The 18882-nt window shown below is 36.3% G+C and overlaps 1 protein-coding gene across 3 annotated transcripts in view; it reads left to right on the forward strand.

The window, feature by feature from the left end:
* THEMIS (thymocyte selection associated) overlaps positions 1 to 18882 on the forward strand; it is a 163736-nt gene that overhangs the window by 61041 nt on the left and 83813 nt on the right. For 2 of the 3 annotated variants that reach the window (XM_053664928.1, XM_053664927.1), the window contains exons 3-4: positions 1969 to 2427; positions 16701 to 17752. In XM_053664928.1, the coding sequence (XP_053520903.1) occupies positions 1969 to 2427; positions 16701 to 17752 (1511 nt within the window). The remainder of the gene's footprint in view (positions 1 to 1968; positions 2428 to 16700; positions 17753 to 18882) is intronic. The other variant, XM_037147942.2, reaches the window with a different exon arrangement.

The raw sequence follows: 18882 nt of genomic DNA on the forward strand, positions 1-18882 counted from the left end.
TGAGATTAAATGTTGTGAGGACATACATATGCACACATGAACACACACACATTTCATTTACTGTAAAGAATTCAAGAATACTACTTTATTAGATTTTTCCCTGATATAAGACATAGTAAAATAAAAAATTCCTTCAAAGTAAATGTTTCTTTGTCGTAGGGTCCTCAAGCCCACTAGCTGTGGGTGAATGCTTTCAATTTCTAAAGGTTTTCAGGACAGATCTCACGTGCTACCTTCTTCATTCCTGCCAGGACTTTGTCACCCACACTTTTTCAGAAAGTTTACATCTAAAAATCACAAAAATCTTATATTTTTTGTTTGAGCCAAGATCAACTACAAAATTAACTGACCATAAGTCCTTGTACAGTAAACCAAAATATACATAAAAGACATTATAACTTGGCTAATAGTGGTTTGATATAGAGATGAACTTGGTTGAAATGTATATAAGTAAAACTAATAAATGACTTTTCCAAGCTATATCATTCCACTAAGTTTTTTAAAAATGCATTGTCTTCTTTGTGCATGCTAGTATATAATATTATCATTAGTTTACTTTCAGGTTCAGAAAGCAATTATGTAATTTTCCTTTATTCATATTTTCTCTAGAATTTATTAAAATTTATGCTGTAAATAAATTCTGAACTACAAAGCAGATGTTCTCATTAAATCAAAGTAATTCAAAGAGAAGAATGAAACACTTAAATACACAACCATAAAAAGATGCACCTTAAATAGTAAAAATTCAGTGTATTAGTGACTATTCTGGTAATATTAGAGAAAAAAATTTCAGATGGTGAAACTATGACAAAATTACAGAAAGAATGAGAAAAAAGGATGAAATGTAATAAGAGTATTCATTCAATCCAGAACTACCAAACCTGGTATTTTCCAAGGAGAGTAACATGAAGTGCTAATAAAGTGTGGTGTGTTATATTGTGACTTATTAGTGGATATTTTACCAAGAGTTCTTTAAACAAAGAAATTTTAAAACCTTTGCTGTTTTCCCTTCTTGTGAGTCACGATATGTCTAAATTTTCTGAGAAATGTTAAATTAATTTGAAATATCTAAATTATTTTTTTATTGTGGTAAAATATACATGGCCTAAAATCTGTTGTTTCAAAGTATACAACTTGGTGTCTTTAAGTTCAATCACAGTATTGTACTGCTATCCCCACTATCTAGACCTATGTTTATTGTTGTTTTTCTTTTAGACAAGAAATTTCAACTATTTTTATTTTTATATTTTTAATCTCCCAAATTATTTTATTGTTGTTCTATTGGAGTTATCCCAATTTCCCCCATTGCCCTCCCCTGCCCCTCTTACCCCCCCACTCCCGCGGTCAGTCCCCGCCCAGTTGTCCACGGGTCATTTATACTTGTCCTTTAGCTAGGCCCCTCCCCTTCTTTCCTCCCTTATGCCCCTCCCCCCTCCTGGCTCTCGTCCCTGTCAGTCTGTTCCCTGTTTCCATGCCTCTGTTTCTATTTTGCTCATTTGTTTGTTTTGTTCATTAATTTACCCATAAAACAGTTTCCTTCCAGAATATCTCTTAATTTTGTTTTGTCTAAAGATTACATTTACGTGAATGTTGGTCTAATCCAATCCTCTCATGTAAAAAAAATGAAAACATGTTATTTTAAGAGATTAAATGCCATTCTCACTGTCACAGAGCCAGTATCTCACACAGATTTCTCATTTCCAAGAACGGGGCCTTTTCTCTCTCAACGGAATTTTTTCTGGTCTCCGTTTATGTTGCCTCAATCAGATGGTCTAGTCAGCTACAGACAATTCATTATAATTTTTCTAGAAGAGTTTAGGATTCACAAAAGTATATCTAATCTTTTTTTAAAAAGATACATTACTTTGAAAAGTTACATTATACTTGTTTTATAACTCCCTCACTGCAATTTTTGTAGAAAACTTTCATTTTAAGAACTGTCTTTAATTCACACAATTCTGTTCTTAGGTCTTTTTAAGATTGTGGCTGATAAAACTCCATACCTTACTATGGAAGAAATTACCAGGACCATTCATATTGGACCAAGTAGACTGGGGCATCCTTGCTTTTATCATCAGAAAGATATGAAACTGGAAAATCTCATCATAAAGCAAGGTGAGCAAATCACACTCAACTCAGTTGAAGAAATCAATGGAGAAATAATGGTAAACTGTGGAGTGATAAGGAATCATCAAAATCACTCATTTACTTTGCCTTTGTCACAAGAAGGAGAATTCTATGAGTGTGAAGATGAACATATTTATACTCTAAAGGAGATCGTTGAATGGAAGATCCCCAAGAACAGAACGCGAACTGTGAAACTCACAGATTTTTCAAATAAGTGGGACTTAACGAATCCATTCCCTAAAGGCTTTTATGGTGCTCTGATACTCAAGCCCGTTTACGAAATTCAAGGTGTGATGAAATGTAAGTATCCACTGAGAATGATGCTCTATGAGCAGGGGCATTGTGTGATTTGGAAAAGAGAAAAACTTTTGAGTGAAAAATGGGACTTTGTCCCTGACTTGTCCATTAAGCCCCCTGAGAGTTAGATTCCCATACACAAATAAGCAAAGAACATATTCACTCCAAGGATTAAATTGAATAATGTATATAAACATGTATTGTAAATTATGTGGTGCTAACTAAATGTAAGCTGCTCTGTCTCCCACAGACAGATTCAGATATTCATTCATTTTTACCACTGTTCTACATGGTCAGAAAAAAAAGCAACTTTAAAATATAGAACAGATGGGGTTAGAAAGAAACGTTCTTGTGTGGAAGTGGTCAAAAAGAGGTAAAAATGCAGTTGTCTTGATGTGTCCCTTACTCCTGTTTTTGTGACAACCTTTGCTTCAGCCACCATCACTGGTGATAAATCTTCCTTACCAGCTGGAAGTTCCTCTGACTTAAGGGAAGTGATGTGACAAATTAATTTACACATAGACCTGCTTAAATACATAATTTTCAGAGAAGTATTTGCATTTTAAAATAGGAATAATTGGAGAGAGTATTGTTACTCTAAAGGAATTAATAATACCTTGAATTTGCAAGATGAAGTACATAATCAGGGCAAGTCTGGAGCAAGGAGTTCCGAGCTCGTAGTCAAAAGACCTGAATTCTAAGTTTGGATCAATAACTTAGTAGGTGGTGGCTTTGGATCAGCCAGAAAAATTGTATTTATGCAAAAAGTATAATGATGTTCCTTTGCCTGCCTCTTGGAGTTGTTTTGATAATAAAATAAGCCCTTGCCAGTGTGGTTCAGTTGGCTAGAGCACTGTCCTGTAAACCAAAAATTTGTGGGTTCAATCCCTGTTCAGAGTGCTTATGGGAGGCAGTGAATCAATATCTCTTTCTCTCATTCCCTCTCTCTCTCTCTCTTAAATCAATAAACATTTTAAAAAAGAAAATAAAATAAGATTCTATTCAGGTTCTTTATGTAATATAGAAATGTATTACATAAAAAGAAGAAAACAACTGACTAAGGGGAACGAATCCAATGTTTGTCGGCACTCCCCCGTTTTCAATAAAATTGGTGAAAAACAAAAAAACGAAGAAAAAAAAAGAGCAACTGAAAAAGATGAGAACATTAAGTAGTATGTAAAAATCTTTGGTCAAAGTGTACTCCTCTCTCAAATTCAATATAACTCTGCTCCTAATAATATTGTTGGTCACCCATACAATTACAAAAAGTTGATGTGAAAATCTGGGTAGGTTTTAGAACTACATATTGAATTTTGTTACACACAAATATTTAACCACAAGTTGATTAATTCATTTGAACCAATGGTATAGATGCGGAATCCCACTCAAATATTGATTATTTTAATATTATAAGAGATTGAGGACACAGCATGATTATTTTTTAATTGAACAAAAAATGAGGTCACAAAAAATTTCAGGACTCACTTTAGTGTTTTGTTAGTTATCCCAAAGTGTGCAATCAAAATTAGTAATTGAGTTTTCCTCAATATTCATAAATAGTTTTTAGAGCATTTTCTCATTTTATAATTTGTTAATTTTCTAAAACCATTGGCACCTCCTATCACACAGTTGCAAATAAAGGCCAGTCTACAACCTAAGTATCTGAACAAGATGGTTACACTTAAGGAATTTTAATTAGGGATCATTCAAGAAAGGCTTCTCTGAGGAAATGGCATTTAAACTATGACCTGGAGGATGAGTAGGAGATAGGGAAGCAAACCCTCGATGTTAGTTTTAAAGATGGTTTTATTGTTCAAATATAGGCTTCCTAAAAGAGAAAAGAAGCAAAAGGAGTTTAAATGAAATATTTGTTCCTGGAAATTCTTGGGTATACTCCTTATTACAGGCCTGGAACCCCCTAAATTTTACAGGAAGATGAAATTCATATTAGTATAAGAAATGGAGTGCATAATATCTCTAAATGAAAAATTACATCAGTTACTTAAATTTGTTTCAGAAAAGAAGCCTTTATCATTAAAATCTTTTAATGGTGTTATGTTTTGAAGTATGGGTTAATAATGTTTTTTTCCCTCCCTGAAATTTTAAGGGTTGGAAGCTGCATTCCCCTTAAAGAGAAAAAACACAGTGGCTTCCAAAATTTGGGGGTACAGTTTTTGCTCAAATATGACCTGTTAATTTACTTATAAGCAGAAGCCTGACATACAAGCAGAAAGGTGGTGTTAGAAAGGAAGCATATGAATATTGTATAACAGGTGGAACTGGGAGCAGGAAAACACATTCTGAGTGAAAGACCATCTCATTTTATTTTTAAAAATGAATCCAATCATTACCAAAATAAAAAAAAAAGAAGTCAAATAATGTCAAAAAGACATAACAAATTTGTCAGCAAACTTTGTGCTCTCGATCATCCCCTAATTTCCCCCGTATTCTGCTACTCCAGTATAATTCCTTTAAATGCGCGGTCCCTGCTTTCCTGTATTTCCATTTACTTTTCCAAATCATACAGGGAATTTGCTAATTTTCAAGCCACCTTGACTTTCAACAGTAACCACCTACCATGGCGATGGAGATTTAATTCTCTTATATTTCTACTTCCTCTTTCCTTAGCCAATTCTCTCAGTATATGATGAATTATAATTAATATTTTCTTTATTGTGACAATACACTGCTGAATCAAGATGTAGGTAATTACTATAATTCCATTTTCTTTAACTAACTCTTTGGTTTTCTGTAACGATGACCTTATTGTTTCATGCTAATTTTTTTAAATCCTCTCCTAAGTCTTAGAGTATTCTTTAACATCTCTGGGGGGAAAAAAAAAACAAAACCTTTCAATGCAGTTTTCCACAGAGACCAAACTATCAGGGGATCTACTTTTTTCTATTATTTTTCTCCCTGCAAGTATTCCTCCTGGCCCCTTCAATTTCATGCTCTGATTAGAACCTGTTGCTCTCTAGACCTATACTGCACAGACTGCTACTACAAAAACACCCCAAATCGGGTGGCTTACAACAACAGCAATCTATTCCTCACAGTTCTGGAGGCTGGAAGTCTAAGACCAGGTTACTCCCAAAGTCAAGTTCTGGTGAGGAACCAGTCTGGCTTGCAGACTCCTGGCTTCTCATTGGATCCTCACACGGCAGAGAACAGAGAAGGGAAGCAAGCGCTCTCATGATTCTTCTATGGTCACTGATCCCACTCATAAGGACTTCTTCACTCTACGACTTCCTTTCATTTTAATCACCTACCAAGGGCCTGGTCTCCTAACACCATCACATTGGAGGGGAGGGCTTTAGGGTTTCAAACTATGAATATTGAGGGGTATAGACATTTAGTCCATAACAGTGCTGTTCTGGGATTTGTATTTATTTTTATTTTTATTTTATATTTTATTTATTTATTTTTAGACAGAAGGGAAGGGAAGGAGAAAGAGAGGGAGAGAAACATCAATGTATGGTTGCCTCTCATGTGTCCCCTGCTGGAACCTGGCCTGCAACCCAGGCATGTGCCCTGACTGGGAATGGAACCAGCAACCCTTTGGTTCACAGGCCTGCGCTCAGTCCACTGAGCTACACCAGCCAGGGTGAAATTTACATTTTAAATCATCCCTGTGGTTTCCCTTGGACTTGCTTCTGTGCCTACTAGTGATTTGTGAAATCAAAAAATTACATTCTTGGTTTTATTACAGTTTTGAGAAGCCCATCCCCTGCTTGCTTCCTGAGATAGGTACAGAAGATTAGTTATTATTTAATTAAAGGACCTGAATATTTGAAAAATCTTCATTCTGTACTCACATAAGATTGATGGTTTGGCTACTTATAGAATTTCAGGGTGAAATAATTCTCCTCAGAATTTTGGAAGCTTTGCCCCCTCATGTTCTACCTTCCAGTGTTGCCCTTAAGAGATTATCCACAGTATTCAAAAGTTTCACAGCAATGAACTTTGTGGTGGGTGGTTCTATTATTTCACTGTGATGGCAGTTTTCAGTGGGGAAGTTTAGGTCCTTCAATTCTGGGGTTATTTCTTTGATAATTTCCTTTACCCATTTTTGTCTTTTCTGTAACTTCCGATCTCTCGTTGAAGCCCCCATGCTGATCGAGGAGTTTTTTCTTCTCTGCATTATGTCTCCTTGTCTTTGGTTTACCTTCAGGGAAAATTCTTTCACTATGTTTCCAACTGTTTTAATGAATTTTTAATTTTAGCAGTCATGTTTTTAATTTCCAAGAGTTATTTCTTACATAATTTAAAAATGCTATTGTGTTCTTATTTTAAAGTAGCAATACATTATCTCTCTGCGACTATTTTACATTTTTTCAAGTTTTCACCATTTCTTGCACTTTACCTGCCTCTTTTGAGCTTTTTAAGAAAAAATGTTGGTCTGTCATTCTTGCTAAATGTTTTTTGTCAAATCCTAAATATTTTTTGCTATTTGTTCGTAGTTGCATGTGAGACTCTTTTTAATGAACAAGTGATGTGCTGTTTATCTACAATCTCTTCGTGTATGAATTTCTTTCACTTTGCCACCTTTCTCGCAGGCACGTTTTCACAAACTCATGTCTAGGGGTCTCTCCTCTGGATCTTACTTGGTTTGAACGGAGAAGCATGTCCGTGCTGTCATCTGGAGGTCACTCTCCCCCCACAGACTTAGCCTCACCTCCTTGGCTTTCAGGGTGCTTCTCCCCTGTCCACTCCTGCCTGGTTTCCAGATTCTAGGACCCTTTGCCTCCTGTTTCCTGCAGAGAAAGTGGTGGAAGCGGTGGTCCCAGGTTAGAGTCGGAGCCTGGCTTTACCCACTTTTCAGACTTCAAATAATTTCCTTGTTTTTGCCACCTAGGTTCTCTTCTACCTTCAGAGGGGCCTTATGCCTCCAATTTGTAGGCTTAAGGGGCTTTCGGGGGGATGAAAAAAGCTGACTTTTCATTAGACTTCTGAGGCTCCTAGGTTTCCCTTTTTCTGTTCTGCCAAATCATTTACCATTCTTCCACCTGAGTTACCATCCTTCCATCTGAGTTCCGTTTTTATTTAGCTGAAGGGTTGCAGATGTCTTAGATTCATGGCACCTTTTCTCTCTCTCCCTTTTTGCTACTGGTAAATTAGGGGGAGAAAAGGGATAGAGGGCAACATATTTCACCCATAAACTTTACTACTTGTTTAAATTAGTCCTAACCCACAATTTTACTTGGACCTAGTATAATCTTAAAACAACTGGTCACCAGTATTGTTAAATGATCATTATAATTTATAAACAATTTTAATAAAACATAATTTTCAGTAACTTATAAAAATATTAGAGTCAATTTCTTATGTATTTATTTTTAGCTTCTCAATGCTTGAGATAAAGTCAATATTCAATATTCAATAAAGCAAATACATGAATCAATGAATGAAGCAACTAAAATAATTGCTTCTGTATATACACACATTGTGTGGTACAAAGTTTTCATTTAGGTGACAAGAAGGTTTTCTCACCACATCCAGATTTGCTTTATTACAATGAGATATTCATGAATTTAATATCTAAGGAGCATAAATATTCACTTCATGGCACAAAAGTGATATTATTTATATTAATATAATAAGTTCAATTTTTATTAGTATGTGTCTATAAAAATACTGTGATTTAGCATGATACTTAGATTCAGTGAATACTCTAGTCAGCTTCCATTTGATTTTCCCCGTTTAGGCAGCCATGCTATTGCTAATAGGAATATCAAATAGCAAGCAGAGGACAGTATAGTTTTTAACCATCTATATAACTTTATTTATTTTTACACAACCAACTATTAATGTTTTATCAGTCAGGATTTTCCAGAGAAACAGTATATATAATGTCACATATTGTTAATATTATATATATATATATATACATAATTGTATATTAACTAATTTATTTAATTTAAGGACTTGGCTCATGCAATTATGGGTTCAATAAGTTTTACATCTAGAAGATGGGCTGGAAGGCTGATGCTGAGTCCTGAGGCAGAATTTCTTCTTCTCTGGGAAACCTCATTTTTTGCTCCTAAGGACTTCAATGAAATGGACGAGGCTCAGGCACATTACCAGGGATAACAGAACACCCTTTGCTCAAAGTCAGTTAGTCAATTTACTTAGATGTTACCCACATCTACAAAATTCTTCCATGCTGTCCCTAGGTTACTGTCTGGTTAACTAACTAGGTACCATAGCCCACTCACCGTCACAAACATCAGTGGGGAAAACATGTTGAAGTGTATCATCCCGTATAGGAAATGGCTATTCACTTTTCTTAGCTTTTATAAACCAAATGAAATGTAAAAGACAAAACAGTGTTATAAATAGACCCATATGAAAAGCCAGTATATTCATTTTACATAACTCAATTTCTCAGTGTCATGCTGATTTCTTTTTTTCTGCTGCTGGTGTCAGCAATCCAACCGGCACTTTCTCTATTTCTAAACACAAACAGCAGTAGAACCAGAGGAGAACCATCTAACAAAATGGGAATTCACAGGATAGCTTCTCTTATTGTAATGAAACTAAATAAGAAAAAAATTCACAGAATAGCCATAAAAAATTGAGACCAAAGGCGTGAAGTATAAAATAAAATTTAATTTAAAACTCTAGAATAAGACAGAGCTCAGAAATTGTTAGTGCACCTAATAATCACCATAAACAGTATAATGTGATGCAAAGGTAAACAAAAGAAATTCACCGAGGAACTGAGAGCTAGAGACGGAATTTGTCAAAGCACTTTTGAGAGAAATAAGTACAATTTTGGAAAGTAAATGACAAACTTAGAAAGTGAAAATGTCCACCTAATACGTGAATTATTATTGTTGTTAAATAACAATATAGGCAGAACTGGACATTCTGAGAGAACTGCTGTGCTAGAATTTATAAAACTTGTTTAGAAGAAAACACCTTGCCTTCGACACCTGAATAACATTTCTTCAATAGATTTTCAACCCTGTGCTATGAATTCAGAGGCAATTGCAAAGGATAGGTCCTTATATGCTAAGTTGAGACTGAGAATATTCCAGATTTAAATATTAACTTTCCGAGAAAACACACATTGCCCTACATTGCCCAAGCTTACCTGTGTATCTTTATTTTTTTTAAATAGTGTTTAACTGGGGTAGGGTTCCCAAAATTCACAGGTAGCTAAAGAGTTGTTGGGGCAGGAAATGCAAAAAAAAAAGCACCACCTCATGGTTAACGTTAGCCCTAACTGTAAAGGGGCTTTCCCTGAAAGAATAGGCATAAAGGCCAAGTTTAGTAAAATGACTCAGCAACATTAAGAGGAAACCAGTGCAGACTTTTTTGAGAAAATGGAATGGACATTTTGCTTGTTTCACAAGAGCTCCCTCTGAATAACCAGAAAACACACCCAAGCAACAACAATTCACATTCGCCCGGAAAGAAAAATTGGGAAGTCTAAACTAAGGTTGCATGAGTATATATTATTTTTACTTGAGGGTAGTTTGAAACTGGAAACTTTGTAATAAACACCTCCAGGAAGGTCCCAAGTGCCTTTGAGTTGCTGCCTTATTATCTCTTTATCATTTTGAAGTCAAGATAATTTTGGGGGGAAATTTTCTAATTTAGCTTATGCTCTAGAGCTTGTTTTTTCTTTTTCTTTTTGTTTGTTTGTTTTGCTGAGGTGGGTAGGTGGAGGGAGAATTACATTTTCCAATTGTAAAATCACAAATCCTTGTTTAAACAATGTGTCATACACATGACTAGAATTATATATACTAAAATGTAAGCAGTGGTAACATAAAGCTGATAAATTGATAAAAAGATTATAAACCTTTTATCTTGTTTTTCTTTCCTCTTGTTTTTTAAATATATTTTTATGATCATGACAATTTTCTTTTATTAGAAAAACAAAACAAAAAGTGATTTATTCATTTTTCCCTTGGACACATAGATACAGCACAATTTATCATAAAAATTACTTAATCCCATTCCAGTTTAAACACTTAGGGTATAATTTCTAAATTCTAGGTAATTTTAAACAAGTATAAATTTTTACTTTAACTTTCAACTATAGAGAACAAAAAACATGCAAGAGTAAATAGAATAGTATTAAAAATCAAGAGGGATTTTATTTTACTTTATTAACAGACATGAGAGCAAAGTATGTAAAATTTGAAATTGATGCAAAATAATCAGGCAGCTGGAGTTGTGAGTACACGGGGCATCTGCAGCTTCATAGCAGGTCGTAGAGGAAGAAAAGCAAATGTTTGGATTTTGGTGTCTCTTCCCATTGTGCTGTCAAAGTAATCTGCCAAATTCTTAATTTAATTTGGTCATTCTTAATTTCCAATTTTTGATATCCTCCTGAAATAGTTATTTTTTCTGCTTGGTAGTCAAGGAGTTGATCATCTTCATAGACTTACCTTCGGTGGTTCTGTCCAGACCCCATGCGCTAGTTTAAGCCGAGACTGGATTATATGTTAATTATAACCTTTGTTTCATGCCTCCTTGTCTTGACTTGTAATTCCCCCCATCTTTAATGGCTCATGTTACAGAAGCATCTTTCATATCTAATCTTTTTCTCCATTTCCAAACTAAATGTGTTATTTCTTTCACTCTTTTTCTTCCTAATGTGGATTTAATGAGCTTTTTATGTGATTCCATTTTCTCTCCTCTCAGCATATCACTTATTTTTTAAAAATGTTTTTACTAGTTGTAGTAGAGTTTGCAATAGACATTTATAATCTAAGTCTACTTTCAAATAATACTACATCACTTCCTGTGTAGTACAGATACCTTAAAGAAAGTATTCCTAATTCCTCTCTCCCTGCCCTAATAACATTACTGTCATTCATTTTATCATTCATGAGCTATAATTATCCAAGATATTATTGCTATTATTATTTTGAACAAACTGTTATCAGTTATATCAAGTAAGAGTAGGAAAAATAAAATATTTTGTCTTCATTTATTCCTTTTCTAACACTTTTTCTCCCTTTATGTAGATATGAGTTTCTGACCCATATCATTTTTCTTTTCTCTGAAGAACTTCCTTTAGATTTCTTCCAAGGTAGGTGAGAAACGCTCTTAATTTATGTTTATATTAGAAAGTCTTTCTTTCTCCTTTATTTTGTAGGGTAGGTAAAGTTTTGTTTTTACTTTATCAGCATTTTTCTGCTGAGCCTGAGCATTAAACTGACATTAAACAGAGCAAGAGAAGAAAAGCATACAAATTTAGATATTTTACCTACGAATTTACCTGTTTTGTGTGACACGGAGCACTTATAAGGCAATAAAGAAAAAAAGATTGAGCACGGGCCTGTGAACCAGACAATCGCGGTTTGATTCCCAGTCAGGGCACATACCTGGGTTGCAGGCCAGTTCCCTGCAGGCCAGTTCCCAGCAGGGGATGCATGAAAGGCAACCATACATTGATGTTTTTCTCCCTCTCTCCTTCCCTTCCCCTCTAAAGATAAATAAATAAAATCGTAAAAAAAAAAAGAAAGAAAAAAAGAAACTCGCTTGCTTTTATATAGGGTTAAACAAAGAGGTCCAGTTGTGGAAAAGTAGCTAAACTTTGTGGGAAGGTTAAAGGAAGGCAAGAATTGTTGTAACAAGGTCTGTCTGTACAGAACCCTCTTGACTCTCCATAGTTTCTTTGCAATTGGTAAGGGGAGGACATCTTTCACATGGGAGTTTTTATCTCCTTTTTCTAGAAGAAAGGGGGAGATCAGAATGATTTGCTTGCATCTGCTGTTTTTCAAGTACTTTTACCTCAAAATAATCCTTATGCTAAAGTGGTATATTTTGGGGCGGCATATTTTGCCACCTTGACTTTTGCAGGATAATCTCGCTGGATAAAGAATTCTCAGTTGGTATTTTTTCCAGCACCTTAAATATAGCGCACACTGTCTTTCTGTTTTCCTGGTTTGAAGAGCAGTCTAATGTAATTCTTATTCTTCTTAGATAGTTAAGATTATTTTCTTCTGGTTTCTTCAAGTGTTTTCTTTTTTTTGACTTTCTGTATTTTGCATATGATATGCATAGGTCTTGATTTTTTTTTGGTAATTATCCTGCTTATTGTTGTCTAAACTGCATTAACTTTGAAAAATGTTCAGCCATCATTACTTAAAATATGGCTTCTCTTCCTTTCTTTCTTTTCATTACCATTTTTTTCAGGCATGTATGTTATACCTTTTGTAATTTCCCCACAGGTCTCGGATATTCTATTCAATTTTTTCTCATTATTATTTCTTTCGCTTTTCAGTTTTGGAAGTTTCTATTGATATGTCTTTAAGCTCACTGACTTTTTTTTTCTTTGCTGTGTCTAGTCTACCGATGAACCCGTCGAAGTCATTCCTAATCACTGTTACAGTGTTTCTAATTTCTACAACTCCCTTTTGATTCTTTCCTAGAGTTTCCATCTCCATGCTTGCATTATCCACCTTTTCTTGCATTTTTTCCTTTAGAGCCCTTAGGATATTATCATATTTTAAATTCTCATTCTGATCATTCCAAAATCTCTGCCATATCTAAGTCTGCTTTTGACATTTGCTTTGTCTTTTCAGACTATATTGTTTGCCCTTTAAAATACCTTGTAATTTCTTGTTGAAACCTAGACATGATCTATCAGGTAAAAGAAACCAAGATAAAGAAACCTTTAGTTTGGGGTTTTATATTTATTTACTAGGGATCAGGCTGGGCTCACTCTTTGCTATGGCTGAGGTGTCAGAGATAAAAGTTTTATGTAGTCCCCTTGTTTTTGGCCTCCTCTGTTTTCTTTCCTACAGACCTCCTATTTAAATGGAGCCATAAATGCCATTTTAAGATATTGTAATCCTATTATTAAATAGAAGCCCTGTTGATATGTTCAGTAAGGTGTGGCGGAGGAGGAGCATCCTATAATCTTATGATTAGGTCTCAGTCATTTTAGTAGTTTTATGCCTCTAATTCTATGACCTTTACAAGTGCTTCTCAGTTACCACTCTCTTGCCCCTTTAGTGAGATCAAGTGGATCATGCGGATTGCAAGTTGGATCTGGGTATTTCCCTCCCCGAATGAGAAAGGAGAGGTGCCTGGAGTTGGGTAATTCCTAGCCCTTTGTGGGTTAGACTCTGGGGGAAAAAAACCAAGGTAGTTAGTTTTCTATTTTTAAGAAGAACTAAATGCTCTGGGTATAGTTCAAAATGTTTACTTTTCCCCTCATGCTGCCTGAAGCATGAGGGGATTTTTCTTTGAACTCTACCCTGAGAACCTGGTGCGGTTCTTTGGAGCCAACTCAGCAAAGTGTGGGGAAATCCCCCTAAGCGTGGCCATCTAGAAGTTTTCTCTGTCAAGCTTGTCCATGCTGAGTCTCCAACAATTAGTTAATTACTCTTAAAGCGTTCTTTATCAGTGATGGCTCCAGCAGTGGTTTCTGTTTCCAAAAATACCATAACTCTCTGCGTTCACCCATCTCCAGTTTTAGAGGTAATGGTTTGCCTCCAGACCTCACTTCTCTGATGGATCTAAGATGAGCTGTTGATTTTCATCGTATGTGCTATTTCCCTGTGTTGGATCGTCTCTTAAAGCATATGCATCGTGATTATTGTTATACTCTAAAATGTCTAGATTATTTTTTGTAGAAACCAAATGATAAATTATTTATTGCAGTTAATAAGCCATTAAGATAAGTTACAACCTAAAGGGCCATGTTTTATATAAAATATACAGTATATTCTATAATGGTAGCAGGAGTTTTAGCAACAGAAACTATTTCTTTCCAGTGAAATTTCACATGTTAACTGGATCACATCCTTTAATGTTCAATCACAGACATTGTTTTGCAATTATTTTTTATTCATGCAATTTATTTAGGGCCTACTATGTTCCAGGCACCATTCTAAACATGGGGATAGATTGTTTGACAAAACAATCAAAAACTCCTGTCCCTGTGGATCATGTGTTCCAGTCAAGGGAAATAAACAATAATCAATGGTACTAATTAATAAGCAAATTATATGGAATAATTGAAGGTGAAGGGTAACATGGAAAATAAAGAAATAGAGCAGGCAAGGGACAGACACAGTTACAGTTTTCATTAGTCCATTCATTGGCTAGAACTAAACACCATAGACTGGCTGGCCTATAAACAACAGAAATTTATTTCTTATCCTTCTGGACACTGGGGCATTCAAGATCAAGATGTTGGAAGATCTGGTGTCTGGTGAAGGTCTGCTTCCTGTTTCATACATAGCCATCTTCCCATTGTGCCGTCACGTGAGATAAGGTTAAGAGCGTCTCTGAGGTCTCTTTTATCAGGGTACTAATCTCATGACCTACCCATCTCCCAAAGTTAGCACTTCCCAAAGCAATCACTTTGGAGATTAGGTTTCAACTTATGAATTTTAAGGGGACAAAAGTGGTCAGTCTATGGCAAGTATTTACTGAGCAAATCTCATTTACAATGAAGTTAAGTAGACTTGAAGCAGAACAAGAGCAAGTGCCATAAATATAGCTGGCTAAAAGATTTATCTTGTGTCAGTGAAACATGCCATGCAAAGAAAGGTCCTGATGAAAAACAAGGTCAGGGAGGCAGCAGTGAGTTGAGATCCAAGAGATACCTCGGACTATGGAAAGGGTATTGACTTTTATTCTGGATGAAAGGGCCTGCCCTTGTGGGTCTATAAGTCAAAAAGAGACATGATCAATTTAACATCGAAAAAAATTTGGCTGGCCTATTCAGATTTGACTGTAAGAAAACTGTTTAGAAAGCCATTGAAATATATTAGACAAGAAATAATGTGGCTTAGGTCAGCATAGTTCTATGTAATGGATGTTAGGTGTTAGAAAAAGAGAAAAGGCAATAATATTTCTGAGCTCTCTGGGCTGAACAAGGAGAAAGAAGTCTTCCATAACTGAGATAGGATAAAAACAATAAATAGACTAGGTTTTGGTTGGGAAGATGAGAATTTTAGTTTGGGCATGTTAATTTTGAGACATCTCTTAGCTATCCAAGTAGAGATCCTAAGCAGATATCTGGACTGCAGGAGAAATATTTGGCTAGAGATATACTTTGGGGAGTCATCGGCATACAGATGGTACTTAGAGACTTGAGGCTGTAAGATTACAGTAGGCGTGAGTGTGGATAGAGAAAGGAAGAGAACCAAGACACATGAAAAGGTGTGAAGGTGTGGGGAAGAAGTGGGTGGTATGTAGAATGACAGAAGAAACCATAAAAGAAATTGAGAAGAATCATAAGTAAGCTAAAGAAGTAAATGAGGCAAATATGCAATGAGGAGAAAGTGAAATCTACTCTGGGAAATGCTGCCGATAAATCTAGCAGGATGAGATAGGCTAGCAAACTGTCAGTGTTTTTGGTATGGGAATATTGAAAACAGGGCAGGAGTTGGAAACAATAACAGCAAAAACTTAACTGAGGTCAGATAGCTTGGTCTGGAACCTTTCTCTGGCATCGGGAAAGTCTTCCTAAGTCATTAAGACAGTTTCTTGCCCTCAGCACACACCATGTGCCCAAACACAGATTGAGATCCAGTTCACATGTGAGTGTCTATGTTCTGATGGATCAGTCTGGGAGTCCCAGAAATTCCTCAGCAACGTCTATTCCACCAATGTCTAGCTGTTCCCTCAACTGAGAAATGTCATGAGCTAGTCTGTTGCTAGCTCTACCATTCTTAAACCTAGTTCATTTTGGTCTAAATAACTGAAATTTTAGAGTTGCTGGAATTACCCTGGTGCTCCAGGAAGCCTGTGGCACCAACCTCAAAAGTTTGCACGTGCTAAATCCCATAAAATGAACTGATAAAGATAAGAAATGTTCTTTTAGCCCCTCTCTCTTTTATTAATGAAGAATTTTTACAAATTTTACCAACCTTCAGCCTACAGACAAGCCTTGATTTTTTTCTTCTTTATATTCAAGGAAATAATAGTTTTTTTCATTTTGTTTCTTCAAGAACTTTGTACACAAAATGTGCAGGTAATATGAAACAAAGTATAGAGTTATGGTTTCATATGCTACATGAATGGTTAATAATATAAGATATAATAATATAAGTAACATTTTATTTAAAAGAAGGCCTATCTTCTACATTATTCATCTTCAAAAGCATAAAAGGAAAAAAAGATATTGACAGAGGGTGCTGGGAGATATTGGGTCATGAAAATACTATAAAACATTGTGGTAGGAAGATGTCAAAAATAAATTGTTATAATATCCTGTTAATAACAACAAATAATTTTATTTTTAATGCCTCACAGCAACACTTTGATGCACAAAATGTCATACTCTTTTTTTTCAGTCCAAAAGGATATAGTCCGCATCCTCCCCAGTTTAGATATTGAAGTCAAAGACATTACTGACAGTTATGATGCCAACTGGTTTCTTCAGCTGTTGTCTACACAGGATCTTTCTGAAAGGACCAGTAAAGAGTTCCCCGTGGTGGCTGAAGTCATAGAAGCACCTCAAGGAAACCATCTCCCCAGAAGCATTTTACAGCCTGGGAAAACCATTGTGATTCACAAAAAGTATCAGGCATCTCGGATCTTAGCTTCAGAAATTAGAAGCAATTTTCCTAAAAGACACTTTTTAATCCCCACTAGTTATAAAGGCAAGTTCAAGCGACGACCTCGGGAGTTCCCAACAGCTTATGACCTGGAGATAGCGAAGAGTGAGAAGGAAGCTCTCCACGTGGTGGCCACCAAAGCCTTTCACCCCCCTCATGATGAGTTGTCATCCGTGTCTGTCGGGGACCAGTTTCTAGTGCATCACTCACAGACGACTGAAGTCCTCTGCGACGGGATCAAAACAGTGGTGAATGTTCTGGCCTGTGAAAAAATCCTCAAAAAACCATACGAGACAGCGCTGCTCCCTTTGTACATGGAAGGAGGCTTTGTGGAGGTGATCCATGACAAGAAACAGTACCAGATCTCTGAGCTCTGCGCACGGTTCCACTGGCCCTTCAATGTGAAGGTCTCTGTGCGAGATCTTTTCATCGAAGAAGACATTTTGGCTGCTACCCCAGGACTGCAATTGGAGGAAACCGTCACGGACACTTACCTGCTCATAAGTGACTTTGCCAACCCCACTGAGTGCTGGGAGTTTCCTGTCAGTCGCTTGAATATGACTGTGCAGTTAGTTAATAGTAATTCGTCTCAGGATACAGGATCAATTCTAGTCAAGACTCTGATTGAAGAGATCACAGAAGAACAGTATTACATGATGCGAAGATACGAGAGCTCTTTCTCGCACCCCCCACCGCGCCCCCCCAAGCACCCTGCAGTGGGAGAAGCAAAGCTAACTCTGCTACACGTGGCGGAAGAAAAGACCGTGGGGCTGCCGAAGTCCCCCAAGGTAAGGCTGTGATTTTGCACTTTTCCTTCTTGAGTGTTTTTCTTGAGGCAATTTATTTCAAGTCTCTTCTGAGTTTGTTTTTTGCTTACTTTTCTTTCTTTCAAGCCGTATCTGAAATGAGCCTTTTCGACGCACAGTAGATGAATGAACATCAACAGAGCATAAGCTGTTGCAGCATTTCATGTTTTGGTGCTTACCCAGTAAATGTGACAAGAAGTTGATGTCGAATTAGAAATAGCGGGGATGGCATTGGAATATGCTGACCCAAATTGCCGTTTAAATGGGTTTTAGTAATTAGGCATGTTTGGTAAGTTTACTCGGAAGAAAATCTCTTTTATTTTGAAAGAGCTGTTCACTTTTTTTTTGCTAGAGTTGTTTTAATACAATACTTCATCCAGAAAATGAGTGTACAAAAACCTCTCTTCTTCTGGTGGGTTACCAGTAGCGCGCATCTATAACACACGTCTTCATTTTGTTTTAAGTGCAGAAAGATGTAAAAATATCTTGGCAGAACGATGCATGAGCATATGAGCATCTGCCCACATTCTGCCTATCTGAGAATTGGAATCTTTAACAGTTCTATTGAAAAACAAAATCAATAAAATTGCAGGCAGTATGAGATCATTACAGAATCAACAACTCCATAACTACTCTAAAGTTTTTGGCAGGGGAGGGGTTGCAGCTTCGTTACTACCTGAAGTTTTTGCCTTTTGAAAACTGCCTGCGGAGGGTCTGGGAAGCATTTGTCCTTACACCATGAAGCATGGGTCGTTTATCCGGCCGGCAGTGGTTCTATGGCGGCATGTGGAAAGCGTGCATTCCGGCCTGGCAGATGTTGTGCTAGCAGCTCCGGGAAACAAAGCCATTAGTAATACAAAGAGAGATGCTGTGTTTACTCTCTATACGCGGGAATAATAGCTGCCTCAGGCTTCAAGTATGTGGGTATGAAACTACTTATAATTCCACATGTCAAATATTGCATCCTGATTGTATGCTAGAGAAATCCAATAAGGACCTTCAAACTCATCTTCAGAAGAAGGAAGATAAAGCCAGCCAATTTTTTCCCAGAAAAACAATTTTGAAAGAGTCATTGTGAATTAAACAACTGTTTCCAAATAATGTTGATTAAC

The sequence above is a fragment of the Artibeus jamaicensis genome, unplaced genomic scaffold (genome assembly GCF_021234435.1).
Source record: "Artibeus jamaicensis isolate MK-2021 breed Jamaican fruit bat unplaced genomic scaffold, CSHL_Jam_final contig_387, whole genome shotgun sequence".
Taxonomy (NCBI): domain Eukaryota; kingdom Metazoa; phylum Chordata; class Mammalia; order Chiroptera; family Phyllostomidae; genus Artibeus; species Artibeus jamaicensis.